At 39.7% G+C, this 25,416-nt stretch overlaps 1 protein-coding gene across 1 annotated transcript; it reads right to left on the reverse strand.

Moving 5' to 3' along the window:
* Nucleotides 1-16,932: 16,932 nt before the first annotated feature.
* Nucleotides 16,933-24,648, reverse strand: ABC1 (ABC transporter 1). The gene is made up of 8 exons (XM_078967954.1): nucleotides 23,907-24,648; nucleotides 23,140-23,365; nucleotides 22,171-22,323; nucleotides 18,783-18,941; nucleotides 18,467-18,626; nucleotides 18,247-18,356; nucleotides 17,857-17,973; nucleotides 16,933-17,649 (listed from the first exon to the last, which is right to left on the reverse strand). Exons 1-8 carry the CDS (start codon nucleotides 24,530-24,532, stop codon nucleotides 17,284-17,286), a joined length of 1,917 nt encoding a protein of 638 aa, XP_078824080.1. The 5' UTR covers nucleotides 24,533-24,648; the 3' UTR covers nucleotides 16,933-17,283.
* Nucleotides 24,649-25,416: the final 768 nt, after the last annotated feature.

Raw genomic sequence — 25,416 nt, forward strand, 5'->3', positions numbered from 1 at the left:
TAGATAGGAATATAACCTTGGAATTCAACTTTGCATGACAATTAGACAAACATAGATCCAAGGTTATTAGGGTTGCATGTACACTTAGGAAGTGTTAGAATGCTCAAAACCCATCAGTGGTATCAGAGCCTAGGCTTGTTTGTTCTTATTTGTGCTTAAAAGTTGAAAACAGAATCGGAAATTTTGCTGTCTGCGAATGGACTCGTCGAGTCTATAGGGGGGACTCGTCGAGTCCATGAGTATCTTCAACCAACTCGGCGAGTCAGTTTATGCACTCGGCGAGTAGGGTCGAATGAGTGCAGAATTTCGATTCAGTTGCTGAAAAATGAATTAGAAACATTACCCTAAACTGTTTTGGTAATTGAAAACTTGTTTTTTATGGTGTAATGTCTTTGCTAATTCATTTACAACAACTAGTTATCAAAATTACAAAGTTTTATGTAATTTTTGATTGTGTTCATATTCATGTTCTTGTTCTTATGATGTTTTAGATGATCATAGGAATTATTTGTAACCTATTTGGTAGTTTAATTCTTGATCATAATGTGTTTTAATGGAGTCCATAACTTATCCTTAAGTTATGGAAAACCAAGAGTCACACTTGAGTTAAAACCATTAAGAAAACACAAGATTTAGAAAAATGAAGAGTCTTCATTTTTATTACTCTATTAAACTCATAAGTTACAAGAAATGAAAAGTTTTGAAAGTTACAAAACTTGCCCTCAAGTTTTGGAACAAGTAAAGTTAAGTTAAAACTTTAAGTTCCAACCCCTAGAATTTTAAAAGTTAAAATTCAACCCTTATACTTATATTATGATGATTTTATAATTATATATATATATGTATAAGAATAAAGTCGTCTTACCGCTAGTACGCCTCATTCATGAAGCCGGTCTATAAGGTGGGTATAAGGTTGTTGCCTATAAAATGGTGACTTAATGGGTGAATATTCTCACCCACCGCTTGCTTGACTAGTGGAGGGTCGTTAGCCGAACGGGTAAGACAAGGACTTATAAATTCTCATTCAAAGTATGATGAATATAATAAAGTAACTAAATGTTTATTAAATTCCCAATCTTAGTTACTTTAGGAAAAAATGTGAATAAGGTGCTAATCCATGAAATTACACTTTACACTTTGTCTAAGTCGTTGGTGGAGCGTGTGTGGTTAACCGGCACACTAACTTGGACTTAACAAGGTAGGTAAAGGGTGACTTAAAGTTTATTATAGTATCGGTGGAGCGTGTGTGGTTTACCGGCACATCGATTGAGTGATAAACTTTAAGGGTACCAAGTGATTTGCATGGTTACTTCACACCTCGTTTTGTGATCCTCGGCATCCCAGTCACAAAACCTGGAGGGCACTCCCGAGATTGAAACATGCCTTTGAAAAGTTCATTGGATCTCAAAGAATCTAGGAATTTCTAAAAAAAACCAATAAAAACCAAATATCTAATATTTCGGTTTTCGTGGTGGAAATTGGTGAATCGTCATTCACCTACCTTTCAAATATGGTATAGCTTAGATTACGACATACCTCTTCTAGGTTATATTATATTGTGATTGGATCCTAGCCTTAATATTGCATTTGGGTGTTTTATTAAGGACTCTCTTAAATCTAAAACTAAACTTGTTCTTCTTTTTCAGATGTCTTCAAATAATGCTTCTGGCTCGAATCCTAATGGCTCCTTTACTCTTATGAGTCTGTGTGGGAAAGTCACCTTTGATGGATCCAACTTCAATAAGTGGATCAGAAACATCAGGATGATTACCCGCTACGAGGACAAAGAATATGTCCTTGACAAGGAGCTTAAGGAAATTGACGAGTCCACTGCAACTCCCCAGGAGATCGCTGACTTTCATACTCATGAAAGAGATGCAACCAAGGTGGCTTGCATCATGTTGGCCACCATGACAGCTGAACTCCAAAAGTCTTATGAAGATTTCTACCCTTATGAAATGCACCAAGATTTGATGGAAAGATACCATCAAAGTGCACGACAAGAGAGGTACGAAGTCATCTGCTCCATGATAACAACCATGATGAAGGACGGAGAGTCCGTCACGAGCCACATGAAGAAAATGAAAAGGTATGTGGATCGTTTGCTGAAGCTCAATGTGAACTTCCCTGAGGAGCTTGCAATAGATATCATTTTGCACTCCTTACCATCGTGCTATGATCAATTCCGCATGACATGTCACATGAACAAGGAAGAGGTCACCCTCAGCAAACTTCAGGGACTTCTCAAGACCGCAGAAACAGGTCTTAAGGGGAAGTCGGTTGCTATCACTCCTACTCCAGACTCAACTCCGGTCTTGGCAATCGGGCAAAGTCGAGGGAGGAAGAGAAAGAGATCTTCAAAGGGTACCAAGGCTCGGACCCTTGATGGCTCTTCTTCAAGTGGAACCAAGAAAGGTTTCATTACTCCTTCTTCTGACCCAAAAGAGGCTGAATGCTTCTATTGCCATGAAAAAGCTCATTGGAAGCGGAACTGCCCAAAGTACCAGCAGGATGTAAAAGATGGGAAAGTCAAACCCAACCATGCAGGTATTTACACTATCATTTCTAATAACTCACCCCATTCGAAATCTTGGGTCCTTGATACCGGTTGCGGTATTCATATTTGTTGTGAGTTGCAGGGACTAGGAAGAAGTGAGAATGTGGAGCAAGGAAGAATAAACTTAATCATGGGGAATAGGAAAGTTACACCTGTCACCAAGATTGGAGTTTATACTTTATCGCTAAGTAGTGGGTTAAATTTAGATTTGAATAAATGTTGTTATTCGCCAGAAATGGCAAGAAATATTATTTCCTTTCATGCATTGTACAAACAAGGTTTCACCTTTTCGTTTGATAATGAAGTTGGTTCGATTAATGCTTTCTTTAATAATGTACTTTATTTTAAAGCATTACCTTGTGATGGTGTGTATGAAGCTGTATCTATTGTAGATAACTTAGGAAATAATGTTTTGTGTATTGATTCTACTAATAATAATAACTTGGATAAAGCATCATTATGGCATTGTCGTCTTGGACATATAAGCAAGAAACGCATAGGCCAACTCCAAAAAGATGGAGTCTTGGAGTCGTTTGACCTAAAGTCAAATGATAGTTGCGAATCATGCTTACTTGGAAAAATGACAAAGTCACCCTTCACAGGCTCGTGTGAAAGGGGTGAAGGTTTGTTGGACCTTATACACACGGATGTGTGTGGACCATTCAAACATGCCACAAGGGATGCTAATCGTTATTATTTGACTTTTACTGATGATTACAGTAGATATGGATATGTCTACTTAATCAAGCATAAGTCAGAGACTTTCGAGAAGTTTAAGGAATTTAAACAGGAAGTCGAGAATCAATTGGGCAGGAACATTAAGATGCTTCGATCCGATCGAGGTGGTGAGTATCTTAGTTCAGAGTTCCTCGACTATCTAAAGGAATGTGGGATTGTCTCACAATTGACACCTCCCAGGACACCGCAGTTGAATGGTGTGGCTGAGAGGCGTAATCGAACCTTGTTGGACATGGTTCGTTCCATGATGAGTCGAGCTTCGCTACCAATCTCATTCTGGGGGTATGCCTTAGAGACTGCCGCCCATATCCTTAATCTAGTCCCTACAAAGAAAGTTGCCAAAACTCCTCACGAGATGTGGACTGGTAAAGTACCTAAACTAGACCACATCAAGATTTGGGGTTGCGAGGCTTTCGTGAGACGCGAGACTCATGATAAGCTCGAACCCCGAAGCGAGAGGTGTATTTTCATCGGCTACCCACAACAATCCTTTGGTTACCTCTTCTACAGACCTAGTGACAATGTGGTCTTTGTAGCAAGAAGAGGAGTCTTTCGAGAAAGAGAGTTTATAAGCCAAGGAGACAGTGGGAGGCAAGTTGATCTTGAAGAAATTCAAGAGTCAAGTGGTGAAGGAACTTCAAACTCTAGCCCTCAACTTGAGGAGGAAACTCCTGTTGAGCCAATTGACGAATCTATACCTCTGAGGCGTTCCACGAGAGTTAGGAGTGCACCTGAGCATTACTATGGATTCCATATTACTGTAGAAGGTGAGACACTAATTAGTGATGAGACACTAGTAAGTCAAGATGACCCTAACAGCTACGAGGAAGCCATGGCAGGCCCCGAGTCTGCTAAATGGAAAGAGGCTATGGATAGCGAGATACAATCCATGTATGACAATCAAGTTTGGAACTTGGTTGAGAATGTACCAGGTCGAAAGACTGTAGGGTGCAAATGGGTCTTCAAGAAGAAGACCGACATGGATGGTAAAGTACACACTTATAAGGCTAGACTGGTTGCAAAGGGCTTCTCTCAAATTCCTGGAGTGGATTATGATGAGACCTTTTCTCCGGTAGCCAAGATTAAGTCTATTCGGGTTCTGTTAGCCATAGCCGCATTTCATGACTATGAAATTTGGCAAATGGATGTCAAAACCGCTTTCCTTAATGGGAAGTTGGCTGAAGATGTTTACATGAGTCAGCCAGAGGGTTTTGTCAGCAACGAGTACCCTAATACAGTGTGTAAGCTTGAGAAATCCATTTATGGATTAAAGCAAGCACCTCGCAGATGGAATCTTTGCTTTGATGAAAAGGTCAAGGAATTTGGCTTTTCTAGGAGTGAAGATGAATCTTGTGTATATGTCAAGGCTAATGGGAGTATAGTTAGCTTTTTGGTATTGTATGTGGATGACATACTACTCATAGGAAACGACATTCCAACCCTGCAGGAAGTAAAGTCCTGGCTTGGAACGTGTTTCGCTATGAAGGACCTTGGTGAAGCTGCCTATATTTTGGGGATAAGGATCTTGAGAGATCGGAGTAAAAGACTAATTGGACTTAGTCAAAGTACCTACTTGGATAAGGTTCTGAAGAGATTCAGAATGCAAGACTCCAAGAAAGGAGAGTTGCCCATCCAGAGTAGTGCCAAGTTGAGTAAGACACAAAGCCCTAGCACTGAGGCTGAGATAGCACAAATGAGTCGAGTACCTTATGCTTCGGCTATAGGTTCGATCATGTATGCTATGACGTGTACTCGACCTGATGTAGCCTTTGCTTTGAGCATGGTTAGCAGGTTTCAGGGGAACCCTGGCAAGGCACACTGGACTGCGGTAAAGAATATTCTCAAGTACCTACGAAGGACTAAGGACTGGGTCCTTACCCTCGGTGGGAGTGATGACTTGAGAGTTGTAGGGTATAGTGATGCTAGCTTCCAGACTGATAGGGATAACTTCCGCTCTTAGTCGGGCTGGGTCTTTACCCTAAATGGAGGAGCAATTTCTTGGAAGAGTTCCAAGCAAGAGACAGTGGCAGATTCTACTTGTGAATCAGAGTATATTGCAGCTAGCGAAGCGGCAAAGGAGGCGTTATGGCTGAGGAACTTCATTGGAGACCTTGGAGTTGTACCAGCTATTAAAGAGCCAATGGAAATTTTCTGTGATAGTGAAAGTGTTGTTGCCTTAGCCAAGGAACCAAGGGATCACGGGAGATCCAGACACATCGACAGAAAATACCATTTCATCAGACATCGGATCGAAGAAGGACTCCTCGTGGCAAAGAGGGTATCATCAGATGAGAATCCGGCAGATCCCCTCACGAAGGGACTGACTCGGGTTAAGCATCTCCAGCATGCTCGGAGCATAGGGCTGAAGGATGATATTAGATTTAGTAGTTAGATAATCTCGAAATTTGTAAAGTGTAATTGACATTTGATGATGAATAAAAGTGTTTTATTTATGAGTAAAGTGTTGCTATCTCTTGTCGATCGTTTACTATATTTCTTTTGCATGTTTTGACTTCCAGAATAATTTTGTTTAGTATAACATATTATTCAAACCTCCACAGTCGGTCATATGTCGGAAGTAGGTATGAATCAAGACTGTCATGTTTGGTTGTAGAGGTCTGAGACAAGGCTACAACAATCATGAGTGCTCATAAGTTCTGAGCATTGGACTCAACCCACGCTCACTGGAATCACTTCATGGAATTCTATCTCGAGTGATCGTGAGACGGTAATATCATATAAGTCTTTAAACCTAGAGATATGATTTGTTACTTACAAGTTGGTTATGCATTGATTGTACGAAAAACGCATTGGTAACTCGATGTTATAAAATCACGCTCTTATGTGTAATCCAATGAGTAGTAGAACAAACATATGAGTCGAAGTTTATCTGTTCCTTCTTGGATTAGAAGCTGATATCTGGGCCCCTCGATGATTTTGTTTTGACCTATGTATCGGGCCCGGTCAGAACTAAATTGATGTGTTCAATGAAGTTCTTTGTCAAACAAATCGGAAATCGGGAAACAAATGTTGGACAATAAGTAAGACATTGTTCCATGTATTTGTCCGACTGATATCTAGAACAGAGGATTATATGATCACTTATCTTAAATGGCGTACCATCATTTTCTCAGTTTCGAGAAACCTTGTAAAGAGCTACGATTGCCGATCGGTTCCTGAAGTCATACTTGCAGTAATAGTTATTAGACTTATCCAAGTGGGAGACTGTTGGATAAGGTGTCTAAGTCCATAACTATTTCTGGTATGTACTTGACCCGACCCGGCATGGTCCATTTGGGTTGCATGGCACCATGCAATTGGATAGACTAAATGAGAGAAATAACACTTGGAGATTATTAATATATTATAAGTTCTAATATATTAATAATATTATTTGATTAGTTTGATCAAGAATTAATTTAGAATTAATTAAGTGATCAAAAGATAACTAATTAAATATATGGGTTGATTATGTAAATCAACCATATCTTGTATAGTGGGCTAAAAGGCTCCATGGACCATCAAGTTGGGTTCCACCCATAGGATGCTCCATGGATGCTCCATGGGAGTTACAAACCCATGGGTCATGGAAATGAAGAGTCATGACACATTAGGGTTTAACCCTAGATGTGTCAACACTATATAAGTAACATATTCTCCACCCAAAATTGGCTACACTAAGAATCAAGAGGGCTTGGCCGATTTTGAAGAAGTGAGTATTCTCTCATAAGTTCTTCCAAGAGCATTTGGTGTTGTGTGAAGCATTTGAGGCATCACACTTGGGGTGCTAGGCTCACAAGGTTTCAAGGAACACAAACAACAACAAGGTAAGTTATTCTATCTATACTTTATGTTAAAATTGTTCCCCATGTATACTAGATAGGAATATAACCTTGGAATTCAACTTTGCATGACAATTAGACAAACATAGATCCAAGGTTATTAGGGTTGCATGTACACTTAGGAAGTGTTAGAATGCTCAAAACCCATCAGTTATGAGATTACGGTGGAGAACTCGTGGGAGTTGCTCTGAGGCTGAAGCATGTGTCATCCTATCAGCAAGAAAGGGAAAGTTGGGTTTCGGGTTTCGATGGTCGTGTCTTGAGGAACCTGGTCCGGTGAATGCCAGATGGTGCATTGCGGGGGCAGTTCGGGAATTGAGTAGCAGCAGGCTTCGAGAACGAAGCCTAATTTAAGTGGGGGAGAATTGTAAAACCCCGTTCTTAAAATATTTAATTATGTGTCCCTGAGATTTAAGAGGAAGAGTAATTTTGGTCCTTTTATGGGAAATGGGCTTTAGCCGATAAGGTTTTGGACTGGTGTATGTTGATAGAAGCATGGGGCTTCTTGCCACCCTCGTGTGAATGTAAAGTTTATCGAGAGTGGGTTTAAAGTTGAGGAGTTACGGCGTTTCGAAGGTGATATCAATTATAGCTCCTTAGGGGAAATTAGAAAAAGGTCCCATGCATGCCATGCATGCGTGCTTGAGTTTGGCTGGGTACGCCCAGCGTAAGCTGGACGTACGCCCAGCGTAATGAGGGAAAGAAACGCGGGTGATGGTCGAAGTACGCCCAACGTACTAGAGGTACGCCCAACGTACTCTCAGAATCCCCAAAACCCTAATTTTAAGGCAACCACTATATAAAGAACGTAAAGGCTTCCTCCTTAGCCTCCATAAACACTCTCTTAACCTCATGAACCCTAGATAGCCGTCCCACCTCCATTGTTGGGTGTTTTTGGTCTTGGAAAGCTTATTTTGGCAAAAGAGAAGCTAGAAGAAGAAAGGAGAAGTTGTCAAAGAAGGAGAGGAACGATTGGAGCTTATAGATCTGGAAAGACATCATCCTTTGGAGTCTATTTGAGGTATAATGCTTCTTGATTGACATTCATATTGTGTAGATCAATGTATTGTGAAGCTTTAACATCATTCTTGTCCCAAAAGTCCTCATCTTGTTGCATGTTTCGAGTTGGTCAAAATTATTTGTCCTTTCAGACCTTAGGAGAGGTCTTGAGTGAGAAAAATGAGGTCCCAAGGGCTGTGGTTGTTCCATGTGTGAGATAAGTAGGTCTTAATGGATTAAGACCATAGATTAAGAGCTTTATGGACATCCCAGGTGATAAAGTTCGAGACTTTATGGATCCTAGGCATATTTGGCCTAAGGATCTGAAGTTTGGGCTTAAGAGCTTAAGCCATTAAGCAGTTGTATGAATTTGTTGAGCCACATGGTTACTCCCCACGTAACCTATGAGTACGCCCCGCGTAGAGAGTAAGTGCCCCGATCCCCTTTGCGAATCAATTTTGTACGCCCAGTGTACCAAAGAGGGTACGCCCAGCATACTCCCCCTGTTGGATTTTCATTTTGGGCCTTAGAGCTTGGGTTGTTATTGGGCTGTTGGATTTATGGGCCATGATTGGACATTATGGATAGAGTACTTTGGGCCCAATTATTATTATGGACCTTGGATCTAGGCCCATTTGGTGAGGAGGGCCCAATTTAGTAAATTGGGCCAATATTGGGCTTTGTAGAAGATTTGGACTTTGGCCTTGGCCCAATAAATGGATGTATGTTTGGCCTCATGATTATTTTGTTATGATGGTTAGTTCAGGATTTTCGGTGAGTCGGTGATTCAGGAATCTGCTTCTTCAGTTCAAAGCTTCGGCAATCTCAAGGTGAGTTATCCTCACTATATCAACAGGGTCTAAGGCACCAAGGCCGACCCTTTATCGGATTGTAATCCGGGTATCATTGTTATGGTGTTTCCTTGTTATGTTTGCATCCGGGAATTAGGATGGTATATGCTAGTGACCTATTAGGTCGGTATCCTGTTTAGAGCATGTTATGATACGTGATCCGCTAGATCGGTTTGATTGAATGAAAATTGTTATATGATTGTATGTTTATGTGCACATGGTTGTTTGACTGGGGTTGGGTGTGCTGTAGGCCAACATACCCAGGGCGGACCAGTTATTCCGAAGGCCCAACGAGCGATCCAGATAGGTTGTAGGCCCCACGAGGGCGGACCAGACATGCTGAGGCTCGGAGAGTAGACCAGGCTGACTGAAGGCCCGATGCGGGCAGACCAGTCATACTGTAGACTCAGAGAGTGGACCACGTGGGTTGAAGGCCCGGTGCGGGCGGACCAACCACACTGCAGACTCAAGGGACATGACTAGACTCGGAGGGTGGACCCGGTGGACTGAAGGCTCGATATGGCGGACCAGTCACACAGTAGACCCGATAAGCATGGTTGTTCCGTGATTTGTTATGATATAGCATGTTATGTTTGTATGATATATGTGGTTGGTATTTTGGGGGTATCTCACTAAGCTTTCGGGCTTACAGTTGTGGTTTAATGTTTTTCAGGTTCTTCAGGAGACCGTGGCAAGGCAAAGGCGTGATCGTATCACTCATCGCGTTTATGTTTTATGTTATGGTTCTGGGAAGACTCTGATAATAATTGTATTGAAAACCTTTTTGTAATAACATTATGAAAATAGGTTGTTTTTGAAAAGTTAAAATTTATTGAAAATTTATGGTCGTTACAACAGATCTGAGTTCCCAAGGCTCAATAACTACGTAAAGGTTCAATCTTTACACCCATTTAACACATATAAGACTCCTTTTGGTGAAATAGCTTCTAAAATGGAAACCTAGGTTCATATCTCTAATGAAACAACATAAATCAGGGAGGTTGGAGCTCTCTGGACCTCTCAAGGTCAAGATCCAGTGTTTAACACTCAAGGGACATCATAAGCATCATATCCAAGCCAATAAAGGGTAGAGAAAACCCTAAATTCAAGGGTTCTACACCAAAATAGAAGAAGGATCGATTTAATACCTCAAAGATGGAGTTCCTTGCTTGAAACCACATAATAGCAACCCCCTTGACCTTCTTTTGCTGGAATCTCCTTCTTCTTTGCGACAACCACACCAACAAGGATCAAAATAGCCCTTCTTCTCACACCACACGCTCAAGCTCACTATGGTCTCTCTCTGGATTGCTAGCCGCAAATGAGGGTCATAAGGTCCCTTAAATAGGGGCACAGGCCCGAGGATTTAAGGTTTCTACCCACAGCGTGGAATCGTCGAGTCCACCCATCGACTCGTCGAGTCCATTCATTAATCCAGTCAGCAAATCACGATCCTACTCGAAGAGTCTAGGCGTCAACTCGTCGAGTCCCTCCTCATAACTCAAAATAAACAATTAAATACGGTACCTGGAAATCCGGATGTTACAATTCTCCCCCACTAGAATCAGACTTCGCCCTAGAAGTCTCATTCTACAAACAACTCTAGGTGTTGTTCCTGCATCTCCGCCTCCGGCTCCCAAGTCAACTCGGACCCTCTCTGATGTTGCCACTGGACCTGAACCAGGGGCACCTTCTTGTTTCTCAGAACCTTGATCTTTCGATACAAGATTGAGATTGGCCTCTCGACATAATTTAGGCTCGCGTCCACCTGAATATCCTCTAATGGTACTACCACCGACTCGTCGGCTATACACTTCCTCAACTGAGACACATGGAAGGTATCATGTATCTAGCACAACTCTGCAGGTAGCTCTAAACAATACGCTACCCTGGCCACCTTCACGGTCACCCTGAAAGGACCAATGTACCGGGACCCCAACTTTCCCCTCTTCCTGAATCGGATCACTCCTTTCCAAAGAGATACCTTCAGGAGTACGAAGTCTCCAACCTGAAACTCAATGTAACACTGTGAAAATTTACAACTAATTTAAACTTTTCAGCAATGTTTTAGTCAGCCAAGAGTATGGGCTGGTATGAGTAAGTGACAGACAAATGGGGCAGGGAGCAAACCACGGTTTTAGGAAAGGTAGTGGTCGATGTGAGGCCTGGGTCTAGGCCATGGAAAGGATTACAAGAACGGAACGGGAGTTCGGAACCCCAAGAGGGCTAGAACAGTATGTACGGGAGAGATTCCTGGGAAGGATGGTTCAGGATGACGTAAGAGAGTTTTGAGCGATCCGGACAGACTGAAGGCCGGAAGGCATACCAGTCATACCGAAGATTCGGGGAACGGTTCGGACATGATGAAGGCCCAGGAGGGCGGTCCAGACATGCTGAAGGTTCTGAGAGTGGTCCAGATAGGCTGAAGGCCTGGTAAGGCGGTCCAGTCATGTTGAAGACTCTGTATGTGTTAGTGGATCGGTATGAAGAGAATGAAGGAATATATCGCTAGGAAATGGTAATTGATATGGTCTGGCCCCAAGTATTGATCATGTTTATGGAAGGCAGTGCATGGAACTGAGAGTCCTTACGAGCAAATTCAGAGTATATGGAAGTTCGAGGACAGCAGTTGCTCTATATGGATAGTGTAGAGTGAAGTTTAGCTCAGTGGCACGTGCAGGTGCGCTGAGTTGTTGAGTGGATTTCCTGGAAAGGAAAGGTACGTAGCTTCGGAAGGAGCGAGGGTCCTCCGTAAGGGGAGGAAGTGGATTAAATGGAAGACCGACATGCTTCGGTTATTGGTAGTAAGTACAAAGCTTGTACCAGATGTATGGAAGCACCTATGAGTTGGCCGCTCGTGGAGGTAGTGGTAATGTTGAGTGATGTGTAGGCATGTTTCAGTTCCCTCAGAAGAGGATGATGATAGTGGTTCCAGAGTGGAGACCGGAACAAAGGAAGGTGAGACAGCGGGTTAACAAACTCGGGGGTAGTCTGGACCGATGTTGAGGACCGTAGGAGGATATTATGGTCGGAGGTCAAGGACCTAGAAACCGTGATAGGGAGGTGTGAGTGATGCTTGCGGGAGTTGAAGGATGCGGTATTCTACCCTCGTGCAAAGGATTGATTCAGAGGGGGAAACATGATTAGTTCCAGGTTGCAAAATATCAGAGTTATCGCCAATTTTGGGGCAAAAGGAGATGGATTAGTGTCTTAGCAGAGCTCAGTGGGTGAGTGTGGTATCTAGCGATTCACAGGTTGCGATAGTGTATCCCTGAATTGGAGGGACAGTATCTTTGGGTGATACGTGGACGAAATGTGGTGCATCGAGGTATCCGAGTTTAATGCCTTGGGTTTTGGATAATTTTGAGTCTTGAGTGGAGACGGCAAGTGATGTGTCTAGCATCTATGGATCCAGTGGGAGCCCTTCGGCCAATGGCATCAAATGAGATTATTTAGAAATGAGGATTACAGAGGGGAAAAGTCTTTTGGTTATGGCGGTTGTTGCCAGAAATATTGATGCATGATTTGGATGAGTGTGGGCATCTATTTATGTTAGATCGTAGAGCATGAGTTAATGGACGTAGTGTGGTGATGCTACGGGGAGCCGTAGTACTCACTAGTCAGAGGGTGTGGTAATGATACGGGGAGCCGTAGTACTCACTAGTCAGAGGGAGGTTGTTGTAATACTACAGGGAGTCGTAGTATTCTCTAGTCAGCGAGATGTGGTTATGAGGGAATACTCTTTGATCACAGCACGGCACATGAGAATTTTAGGCTTGGGTAGCCCTAATGGTTGGGTTTTGGGAGCCTGGCGGTCAAACCAGGGGTGAGACTGGGGTCTCCATACTTGTCGGAAATCGCGATATTTCAAATTAAGTTGTGGTTGTCGCAACCAAAGGGATTTAGGGAGGTGGTTTGTGCGCACGATGCGAGTCATGAGTTATGTGATGGGTGTTTTGTTGGAATGAGTAATTCCAACTTTGGGGCAGCCCCAAACTCCCAAGATGAGTTGGGTTGTGGTGATGCGTCAGGCACGCGGTGTGAGTTTTGGATGTAGAGGTGAATTCCGTGTTAAGAGGGGGGTTATTGCTGTCACCCGATATCTTAGACCTGAGCAGGGTCAGTTCGTTGGTACGGGATATACCATGGGGTACATGAGACGATTCTATTTGAGAGTATAGTATTCGTTTGGAGTAAAGAGAACTTTGTGACTTGTGCGTTACTGAGCAAAAAGAGATGATATAAGAGGGAATTTCGTGAGACATTGGATCATGGGATGGGTAACCATGAAGGTTCAATGTGTGGGTTGAGGTCAGACCTCGTGTGGTGTCAAAAGGGATATGGGGACTGAAGTTGCGGCTTATGAGAGTGATGTCTGAGGACACTTTTGATCGAGCATGGTTATTATTTTGTTCTGAGGGCAAAGTGTTAGGGGTTCCTTTCGGATGGGTGCAAATAGCAGTTAGTGGGTGTATGATCCCTAGTCAGGTGTGGACCTTTCTGTGCTTGGGCTGAGATTCGGATCATTTAGCAGGGTTGGTATGAGGGAGCATTAGCCGATTTTGGGTTTCAGTCTCGTCAGAGTCAGAGGATCAGTGAGTTCAGGGTTTGACATTCGAGGATCGAGTATCATGGTGATCATTGGAGTAGGCGGTCTGGCGATGGATCAGGCCACTAGAGTTTCCAGATATTGGGATTGAGCATATCAGCGTTAGACTGGTTGGATTAGTTTTGATTTTGGGAGTTCTGTGTGGGTTCAGTTGTCCATGGAAGAAGTTTTCGGTGTGGTATGAGATTCATTCGGTACGTGCCTTCCAGAGATTGAAATATATGTGGTTAAGGAGTGATTTCGAGGGTGAAATATAATTCAAGTGGGGGAGAATTGTAACACCCGGGAATTTGGAGTATATATATTTTTTAACCCTTCTTCTTCTACTAAATTGTCAAGTTTGACCCATAGATGAGAATTGTCATAGATGAGTATGTTGGGCGTACAAAGGAGTACGTTGCTCGTACTCATGCGATCAAGGTGGATGCGAAAGCCACATGGTACGTTGGGCGTACCTTAAACTACGTTGGGCGTAGTGAGCCCAGACTAAAAAACCCTAATTAAGAGAGGTGCCTTATACGTAGAATGAGAGGGTCTCATTTCCAGCCGCATTCTTCAGTCAAAAACCCTCTCAAACCTTTATATACTCGTTCTTGAGCTTGTTATGTCCTTGTTGAGCTTATATGTGTTCTTGTGGACTCTTAAGAGTTAAGAAGGAGCATGGAAGAGAATGAAGTTGAAGTCTAGGCTTTGGATATGAGCTTTCCTGGGGCTAGAGCACCATTTGAAGGTATAAAGTTCCAAGCTTTCCCTTTTTTTTGTTTTGTGCATATTAGGGTCCATTTTAGGGTTTTTAGTCCCAAATTTTGAAGTTTTGTGAGTTGTTAAACTCCAGAGCCCTTTAGTTGTCCTTTTGAGTGTTTTTGATGGAGTAGTTTCATAAAAATGAGATCTTGAAGGTTAAGATCAAGTCATGCATGAATGGAGAGCTTAATGAGTAAAGAGAAGGAGTATTGTGTGTGTTGCGATCACTTCAACCATGCAAAGGCTAAAATTTTATGACTTTATGGAATAAGGACTGTTAGGAAGCCTAGATCCAAGAGATGAGCTAAGGTATTAATGGGTTAAGACCCATAAAATGGATTTAGCAAAACCGAGGTTACGCGCCGTGTAATTCTAGTACGCCCCGCGTACTGGATTGAAGTCCCCGATCAGTCCATGGGCGTTTGTGTGTACGTTAAGCGTACCAAGGAGGTACGCCCCGCGTAACCCCTCTGTGGGCTTTTGGACTAGACTTGATATTTGGGCTTTAAGTATTGGGCTTGAATCCTTGGGCCTGCGTAGTTGAGCATATGAGCAGAGAATTAATTGATGTCTTGGGCCTCATGTTGGGCTTATCTTGTAGGGTGAGGTTGGGCCGTGGGGAAGCCCATTTATTATTGGACCTTAGTGGGCCCAATGGATTTAGGGCAAGAATGGGTCGGTAGATGGTCTATCTTTAGACCTAGTAAGCGAGAGGTTGGACTTAGTTCCTAATTGGGTTAATTGTGGGATTTGACACAGAGTTAGAGATCGGTGTTTAGCAGCAGCGTGACTAGAGGTTGATTCTTCATGCAAGGTGAGTCTTCTCACTATACTGTACCTAGAAGGGTACCTATGTGTGGCCGGAAAGTCTGGTATGCCAAAAGATATATGCATTGTATGTTATTAGTTGCCTGATTTGTATGCGTTATGTATGCTATGCTTGACATGGGCCGGAAGACATTATGTTATGGGCCAAAAGGCATTATGATGTAGACCGGAAGGTCGACACGGGAAGGACCGGTAGGTTTACTTGGTTGGGACGGAAGTCCCCTAAGACACATGGACCGGAAGGTCATGGCCTGGAAGGGCGTATGTGTGTAAATGGTATATTGGGGAACTCACTAAGCACTTATGCTTACAGTTGTTATGTATGTGTTTCAGGTACCAGTGATGATCGCGGGAAGGCGCCGGCTTGACTCATACACACACCTGAGGGATTTGATATGTTTTGATCTTGGGAGTTGATATATTTGTTATGAATGAAATTACGTTTTTATAATGAAAAAATTGTTTTGAAAAATCCGAGCGTTACAATGTGTATATGATAGGGTATTATGTGGTAGTGGTAAGGGTGAAATAGTCCCCGACTACCAGTTGAAAGAGACCGAAGGGGTATGCCAGCACCCTGATATGCTAGGCGGTTACCGATTGAAATATACCAAAAGGGTAGGCCAACATCCTGATATGCTAGGTGGTTACCGGTTGAAAGAGACCCAAGGGATAGGCCAACAACAGGATATGCTAAGCAGTATGTGTATTCTATGGTATGTGGTATGATGGGAGAACTCACTAAGCTTTGTGCTTACAGTTTTCAGTTTTGGTTTTAGGTACTTCCTCTTTCGCACATGAGATCTTTGGGAGTCATACTCTGATATTGTTTTAACATGACATGTTTTGACTATTGATACATTGGTTTTGATATGAGTTGATATTATGGATGTTTTCAAACAAATGGTTTTATAATTAATAAATTAAGAATGAAATTTTTGTCTTGAATTTTGGGATGTTACAATAAGGTGGCAATCCCAACCCAACCCGAACCTAACCTAATAAATAACAGTTTGGGTTGAAATTTTAAACTCATTTACTTAAATGGATTAACTCATTCAATTAAACGAGTTGTGTTAGGGTTGAATTCCTAACATGTTTACAACCAACCAATCTGTTTGAAATTTTTAAATATTTTTTAATTTATATTTATTTGGTATTATTATAGTTGATCATTATATTTTAATTATTTTTTATTTATAAAATACCATGGGTTAGTAAAAGTGATATCGAGTTGTATAGAATTTAAATTAGAAATTAAGCATTTATAATGTTTTATGGTTGTAAACACTTATTTGTATTTGTGTTATAGACCTATAAAATTATTGTTGTATAATTTGTAAACTTGAACAATTATTAAACTTTTAAATTGTATATAATTTTATTGGATGGATTATTTGATTTTTAAGGGTAGTTTTGTGAAATTTTAAACATATCAACCCTGGTTTAACATACCTAATAAATAGGATGGGTTGAAAAAACGATTATTCAACCCATTTACTAAAAAAATGGGTTAAATTGGGTTGGGAATTCTCAACCTATTAAATTATTAAATTGAATAGAGATTTTCAAAGATCAATCCGACCCAACCCAACTTATTGCCACCCCTACTTTTAGGATGAGATGATAGCAATGAAATCATTGCCATGATATATATATATATATATATATATATATATATATATATATATATATATATATATATATATATATATATATATGTGGTAGGTCGAAAGAACTTGAGCCCACCCAGTATAAAAGGAATGAACAAACTCAGACACGCAGTAGTATTTATACATGTATAAGCGACCACCTAGAGTATCAAATCACATAACGTGCCACTAATTTATTGAATTGGGAGTGCGCGTACATATTTACTATATAAGAAAATAACAAACAAACATAAGAAAATCATATGATTACTTAACCTACTACCTCTACAGCTTTGGCAATTTTGTCAAAATGTTACAAAACCAGAATACGCAGAGAATGCGACAATTTGGTGAGATGGAATCTTAAATGGTTGGGTTGTAGCATCAGGATTATTAAGCCGGTTAGCCATGTATGTGATATTCATATGTAGTTGTTAAAGGGGGCAGGCAAGAAAGAAGCTCTCTAATCATCAAACTGATAAGTTTGGTAAACTTGAAGCAAAAGGTCGCGGCAAGGTACAACAGCACCAATCTTTATGCAAGCAAGGAAAGCACCAGCAAGCTTGCGATGTAGACTATAGACCTCATCAGGTGGTGGTGTCAATCTGTGTCTCAACATGGTCCCACCAATGTTTGAAAGGCTTTGAGTTATGTTGTTAGCACGGAAATCATAACCCCCAGGATGATTTGCTGCAAACGGCAACCCTACAACAAAAGCTGCCTGAACATGAGCCTCCAACATTATCTCTGATTCCTTCCCTGTCAGAAAACCAAGCCTCTCCGACATCTCCACTACCCCTTCCCGGTCACTATTTGCACACGCAACCACCTAACAAGTAACAATTCACCACACACACCTAATAAGATATCATCTTATATCTTTTTTTTTTTAATATTACTTTTTAAAAAAAGTAACATAACACGTCATTTTACACAAGTTTGGTAGGGACCATTCTTGTAAATTACTCTTATTTTTTATCAACTTCTGTTTGAATCCCTTATCAGAATGAGAATTACAGAAACAAAGAAAACCTACCATCCTCAAGTAATCATCAACAAAACGCTTGGGGTAATTTCGAGCTGCTCCAAAGTCTATGAGATTTATTGATTGTGTAGCCTCATCGTACAAAAAATTGCTCCAGTTGGGATCAGTCTGCATAAGATACATCAAAAAAACTCAAGGGGGGGGAGCTGTCCAAATAATCAGTTCTACATAAAGGTGTGCTAGTATATTGCCATTTAAAAAAAACATGTATTTTTAGAGAAGTTGAATGCGGAAGCTTAGACAAAATAGAAAACTAGCATAAGAATTTCAAAAGATTTATCAGATGGCTACAAGTTAAAGTTGAGGATCTTTTTCACATGGAAAGAATTAGACAAGGAGGAATTAATTCACACAATTGAAAGAGTTAAATATAAAACATGCCTGCATGAATCGGAAGACAAATAGCTCCATCAGTGTGAGCTCGAGCAACTTTTTCCCAACATTATTACGAGTCTCTTGATCCAGAACTGCAACCTTATCAATAGGAATTCCTGCAGCATGAAAAATATCAAAACAAGTTCATTTCCTAACAGAGATAGCATAATATTGAAGTGTGTAAAATTACTTAAGACCTCAGGACAGGAAGCATAGTTGACTTTACCATGAACAAGTTCCGTAGCCAGAACTTTTTTACTTGATAATTCATCTACCACCAATGGAACATAAAACCCTTGTACATTTGATAGTAATCTGCGGAATGTTTTCTGATTTGAAGACTCCAACTCGTAGTCGCATTCACGTGATAACTCTTCTTTCGCCACCTGTTTTCAAATGCAACATAAATTATGCTTCTTCAGTCTTCATAATCTAATAAAGCTCCTTGCACTTGTGTAGGAGGTGGTTATAGTCTTTTGGCTATCTGCTCTAATCTTTATGTGTGTATGGGAGATAGCATTTGTGATTAGTAAGTAAGTTACCTTCATAGCTCTATCGAGATACAAATTCTCCGGAATCAGATTTGTATAGTCTAAGAGCAATTTTACGTTGTCAATGTCACTCTCAATGCTATCTGCGACACCAGGATATTGAATTTTCATTGCAAGTTGCAAACCATCCTTGGTGACAGCTTTGTGCACCTAAGAATTCATTTCAAGCAGTTAGCAACAAAATATAAGAAATTAATGCATGTGTTATTAAATGACAAGCATTTCAGCATTCAAGAAGATATTGTTTCATTACTATGAAATACTCATATTACTACAACTTATATTTCAGAAGAAGGTGAGACCTCTATTTATGTACAAAACTAAAAACCAAATACCAAAATAGGAAACTAGGAACAACAACATTATGAATAGATATATACATATTCTAATACTCCCCCTCAAGATGGAGTATAGATGTTAACCATGCCTAGCTAAGCTTGTTAAAAATGGTAAGAGATTCAGGCAACGCTTTCATGAAGACATCTGGCAGCTGACTTCTTCGATGTGTTTAGTTGTTTCATGGGATTATTTGCAATGTGAATGGTCGCCTCATTATCACACCAAGAGGTTCATCAGTTTAGATTTTGTGATCAAAACCCAATCTCACCTTAGCAGGTTTACGTAACCATATCAGCTCACAAGTGCCATACTTGTATTCAAATTTTACACTTGACCGGGAAACATTTTGTTTCTTAATTTTCCATGAAACCAGGTTTCCTCTAACCAACACGCAGTAATAATAGCCTAGCCTGTTTCTATTATAGTCGGCATCTATATACCCTTCAATCACGTGATTACCATGATTTTGGTATAACATACTTCAGAATGTGAATAACCATGTCCCAATGACAACAAGTCCTTGGAGATGACATAAACCGACTTACAGCACTCACCGGGAAAGCAATGTAATAGTCAAATAATTTAGTTTTCCCAATTCTTCTCTATATTCTCAAGCCTATCTCCATCTTCTGATTTCAACTTCACATTTACAAGCATATGGTTTTGTCTCAATCATATCAGTCATTCAAAATATCGAGACAAACAAATTCCTTTACGAGTGCAAGAGACCTCTCAATCCCTTAAAAGTAGTACTTCAAAGGGCCTAGCCCTTTTTTTTTGTTTGTTTGTTTAAATTAAGATCCAAGAAACTCTTCCAAATTCTCAATCCAAGTCTCATCACTCCCAGTAATCAACATATACAACCAAAAAAGTGGATGAAGTAAGGAAAACATGATGATCATATGCGTTTTTTCATAATCCAAACTTAGCCACCACAATACTAAATCGCCCAAACCAAGCTTAAGGAGAATGTTTTAAGTCATATAAAGATTTTCTTAGTATGCAGACTTGAGCAACAAACCTAGGTGGTTGCTCCATGTCATGTAACTCACCATGAAGAAATGCATTCTTAACATCAAGTTGATGAAGTGCTGAGTGGCTAGAGAAATGAATAGGTGCACTGCACATAGGATAATTTAGCTATAAGAGAAAATGTCTCGGAATAATCCTCCGCTCTGAGCATAACTTTTGGCAACTAGAATTTCCTTTAAACAAATATGGATTAACTTTTATAGTAAACCTTGCCTTTTTTATTAAGAGGTAACTCGACCAAACTCTTGATATACATTTCGTCAATCATAACCAGCACGCCAGAATGGGCTAAAGCCTCACAAACAGTTTTCGTGATCGATATCGAGTCTAATGTTGCAACCAATAAATGGGAAGATGTAGAGAGCTTGTCATATGAAGCAACAAGGTAAGTAAGTACATGAACGCTAACATTTCCGAAAAGCTATAGGAATATCAAGATCCAAAAATTATGTATGGGAAGTTGGGGCCTCATCGATTGTTGTATCAGAGGTATCATTTGTCGATATTCTATATATATACATGAATCATTAATGGTCTTGCATGCTTTGGTTTGGTGACGGCTGAGAGTTAGATGGTGATAGGAATTAGATAGTTAAATACCTAAAGGGGTAAAAGGGTAATTCCTAAGAGAGTTTGGTAAAGGTTTGCTACTAAATAGAGGGTAGGATTGCATTGTTACTGAGGCAGAAATATTGTTAGATTTGAGTTAGTCTCTAGAATGAGATTGGCTCTTTGAGAGAGGGATTCATCCTATCAGGAGATTGTATTCTCTATTTTGTTTCATTCATTCAATCCTCAATATCAATTCCAGTTTTCTCTAATCAATCATCCATTGTTGTTTGTTCTGTTTCAATTCTTCATTAACCACCATTCAACTGTTTTTTTTTTTTTTTTTCAGTGAGTAATGATGGATAACAGGTATAGCAATGGGGATCCGAAGCACTGAATTCCTGTTCTGATAGCAAAAAGAGAGAAGTCATGGGTTTTGTAAGCAATGAAGTAAGAAGGATCAGATGCATCTTGATAGGGGAAGAGAAATCCCTCTTGGTACACAATGAATCTCCATTAGTGGTTTTTGGGCCATATGTAAGCTTCATGGACCCCCTGAAGTTGGAAGCATACCAAAACTTAGCCCAGAAAATTCCATTTGGCCACCAACTGAGCCAATCCCTAAGATGATGACTCACTCACTCCTTCCAAACTAACCCTTGAAGATGAGCCGACACTCCTTGATATCTCAAACATGAGGTTTTGAGCCAAACCCTTCTTAAAACCATGTCTAAATGCCCCTCATCACATATCCAAAATATAGCCTTCAATGATAAGACAATCAATATAATTCAGGCCTTTTTGACCAACAATCGAGCAGCCCCACTTGTTTTCTTCCCCCATTATTTTTGCCATTAGAGACCAATCACAAGTTTCATTGACTTTTGAAAGTAGAATCTCCTAAACTTCTTTTTATAAAATTTCTCTTCAGAATTTAACCCATCTTCCCCACAATTCAGTTATTGCACAAAACATATGTCCACTGATACACAACTAAAGTCACCCATACCATACAAGTTAAGATCTCATAACACAGATAAGAGCAAACTTATAAACAACAATATCTTAGCTACGTAGCAATGAAGGGACTCTCAGGTCTGAAAGTTGATTAAGGACCCCAATAGAACAAGCAGCAAAATCAACAACTAAAAGGAAAACCAAAACATCAAGAGTGCGTTCAGTTGTGGAAAATTTTCCAGTTTTCCATGTAAATGTGTTTGGTTGATTCAATTTTCAAATAATCTGTTTTCCAAACTGTATGTAAATTATTTCCAAAGTTTTCTAAAATTCTAAAACAGAAAACGAAAACTCCACCGGTTTCAACCAAACACATTTTCATTGAAAACTAAAAACGAAAATTCAAGTCTGTTTTCTGAAAACATTTTTCTAGAAAAATGAAAACAAATTTCCACAACCAAATGCAGTCTAAGCAAATGAATCGACTTTGACTCCCACTGACCTGGCCTATGCTTGCAGCAGCAAGAGGTTCATAATCAAAGCTTTTCAACTTGGAGGACCAATTGGGGCCTAATTCAGATTCCAAAACTTGATTAAGCTGACTTCTTGGCATAATATCAGCACCCTGACGCACAATATCCAAAGCAGCCAAGATCTACAAGGAATAAATAATACATCAAAGATTCAGAACCATAAACCAACCACAAATAAGATTTGCATGTTCTGGGAACAAGAATTACACCTAGTTAAAAAATACTACCAGTCCAGTTTGTACATATTAAAATACATATACACACACAAATTACATCTAATTTACATAAAAATTTTGTGTCTAACAGATATACAATGTGTGTGTATAGTCATATAATACTTAATTTTGGGTGGAGTAGTCAACGGTTCTTCAATCAGCTAGTTATCTTGGGTTAATGACTCAGTTTCGTACGCATTTAATTTTGGGATGTCATTCATCAACATCAGTCTGCATGGTCGTCGATTTGTTGGGTTCTCATGCCCACCGCTTTTGGGTTTTCATGCAAGACTCAAGTTTTTTAGGTTTTCTCATTCAGGTTATAAGGTTTCTGATTCATCAGTGTAATGCATGTTTATCTTACTAATGGAATCTAAAGATATTCGTAAAGCAGCAGCCTTTAAAATCATTATGGACAGAATAAAAATTTCTTGCCTTTTGGTCTTCCTAATGCACCCTCCACTTTCTAAAGTCTGATGAATAGTGTTTTCAAGCCTTACTTCTTACTTAAGGAAGTTCATGTTAGTCTTTTTTAATGACATCCTAATATATATATAGATATATCCTTTGCTCCTTTGATGAGATACATGAATACGAATACATAAGCTTTAAACTTACCAAGTAGTTATGGTTTTAACATTTAGCATAAACATTTAATCAAATTTAATGCAAAAATAATAAATAATGCATTCTTTCTAGGGCAATCAAAGAAGAAGAAATTACGGGAGCAGGAACAAGGGATTCATCTTGGATGCTCAGCATCTGTCCTAGTTTGAGTGCTGCCCCACGCATCCTACATAGAGCCAGGGCCAGCCGTTCTGCATTTTTTTCGGATAAAAAAGGCGAAAGGGCAGACTGCTTGTTTTCTGATTTAGTTGTACCAAAGACGAGTCTCTTAGCAGATTCCTGTACAGTTCCCCAGGCAAGCCCAGCTCCTAGTCCAGCAAACCTTAACAACTTAAGTTAGCAATCAAGGCAGCAGTTTGCTAAAAAAGTAATAAATATTAGCATGCAATGCAATGCATATCAGACTGGACTTGTAAGTTGCATCTTGTTCCCAATCCCCCCGATTCCAAAACATATACAGCATGTCATTAAAAAGGTACAAAACATTAAAAGGAGGCGTACAAATAAGTAGAAAAACTCTTGATCTATATTCAGTGTAATAAAGGTAGAGCGGTTACTTAAAGGCTCAAAAAGAAGGGGAAGTGATTTGTACACAAATTTTTTTTGCCGTGCACAACAATTTATGCATTATAGAGTTGTACAATACAATACTTTAAAGCACAAATTGTTGTAAACCATTTGTTGTAAAACCAGAAGTTCATTAAAAAAAACTGACAGGTTATATAGTAGAGCATTCCATGGATATGAGAGGAAATACTAAGCAATAGAACAGCGCAATCCAAATTGTGCTAATGTCTATGTTCGCTGTGATGATATTGGAAAAAAATAGCTAGTGCCTAGTAGCAAGAGATAAAGTAACTCACCCAAGCGCTCTCGAGAACGGGGTGGAAGGAACCCTCCTCTCCTTGCGCCGCCTCTGTTTATTTATTAGTGATGGTGCTTTAGGCGGCGGGGAATTGGTCAAAGGAACAGCCTTTCCTTCTCCAACTCCAATTGCAGCAGCATTGTTATCCAAAGTAGCCGGAGGAGGAGTAATGATCATAGTCTGAAGGGACCCCGATTCGACATCACCTTCCCACTTTGCATTTTTTGGATGGTTTATACGAGCATCCGCGTGGACATTTCCATTGTCATATATAAGGGTAGGGGTAGGGGTAGGAGAAGGGAAATGTCTCTGCGCTTCTTTGGGGGTGTTTGGGTCAGAAGTAGTAGGCGACAGTGCATTATCGGACGAAGAAGCTACCTCCTCCCCAAAATAGACAACGCTGCTGTCTTGTTTGATACCGTCCGTATCACCAATGGGTTTGTTACCGGTGATCACGAAATTGCGAACCTCGCCTTTAGTGAGACCGGATATGTCGGTGGCTGATAAGATGGCTCGCCGGATTAGGGATTGCAAGTCTGGCTTATCGATACCCCGTCTCATGGCCTCCTTGGCGACCAGGGAAAATCCATTCACGAGCTTGCCGAGGTCTTTCAACGATGCCATATCCAGACAACGATTTCAACAACGCGGAGGCGTCGTATCGATCAATTAGTGTTTATTCAAAGGCAAAGACGGTCGTATAGGGATTTCTACTGTAGAAACCTATGATAAAAAGGGGCAACCCAACGGTGGCTAGTGTTTTTCAGCGAAAGGTTTTACGATTTATTAATTATATTTTAAATTAAATTTATTTATGTGTTAATATTTTTATACATATTAGTAGTTGTGGCATCATATATATATATATATATATATATATATATATATATATATATATATATATATATATATAGTTTCATTTGAGATCACCTATATTTTGTGAGACCGTGAGATGCATTTTTTTATTTTATTTTTATTTTTTTTAGTTAATTCAAGTTCCGAAAATAATATTTAAAAAAAGAATTTTTAGATTTTTCCATTTATTTTGCATTTTAAAACTATTTTTTAGAATATGTACAGTGTAATATTCTATTAAAATATTTCATGTATTTAAAAAAAAAAAAAAAACGGGATTTTTTTTATTTTTTTTAGTTAATTCAAGTTCTGAAAATAATATTTATAAAAAGAATTTTTAGATTTTTCCATTTATTTTGCATTTTAAAATTATTTTTTTAGAATATGTACAGTGTAATATTCTATTAGAATATTTCACGTATTTTTCAAAAACACTGGGATTTTTGTTGAATTTTTTTTATTATTATTATTTTTTTTAGTTAATTCAAGTTCCGAAAATAATATTTAAAAAAAAAGAATTTTTAGATTTTTCCATTTATTTTGCATTTTAAAATTATTTTTTAGAATATGTCAATGTAATATTCTATTAGAATATTTCACGTATTTTTCAAAAAAAATAGGATTTTTTTAATTTTTTTTTATGTTTTTTTAGT

This window comes from Lactuca saligna, chromosome 8 (genome assembly GCF_052625555.1).
Source record: "Lactuca saligna cultivar CGN05327 chromosome 8, ASM5262555v1, whole genome shotgun sequence".
Lineage (NCBI taxonomy): Eukaryota > Viridiplantae > Streptophyta > Magnoliopsida > Asterales > Asteraceae > Lactuca > Lactuca saligna.

Coding starts and splice junctions, on each gene's coding strand:
- ABC1 (XM_078967954.1), bottom strand. CDS start 24,532: ATGGCATCGTTGAAAGACCTCGGCAAGCTCGTGAATGGATTTTCCCTG. Junction 22,324..23,139: donor AATCCCTTGTTCCTGCTCCC/GTAATTTCTTCT, acceptor TATTCCTTGTAG/ATCTTGGCTGCTTTGGATAT. Junction 18,357..18,466: donor GGCTACGGAACTTGTTCATG/GTAAAGTCAACT, acceptor TTCATGCTGCAG/GAATTCCTATTGATAAGGTT.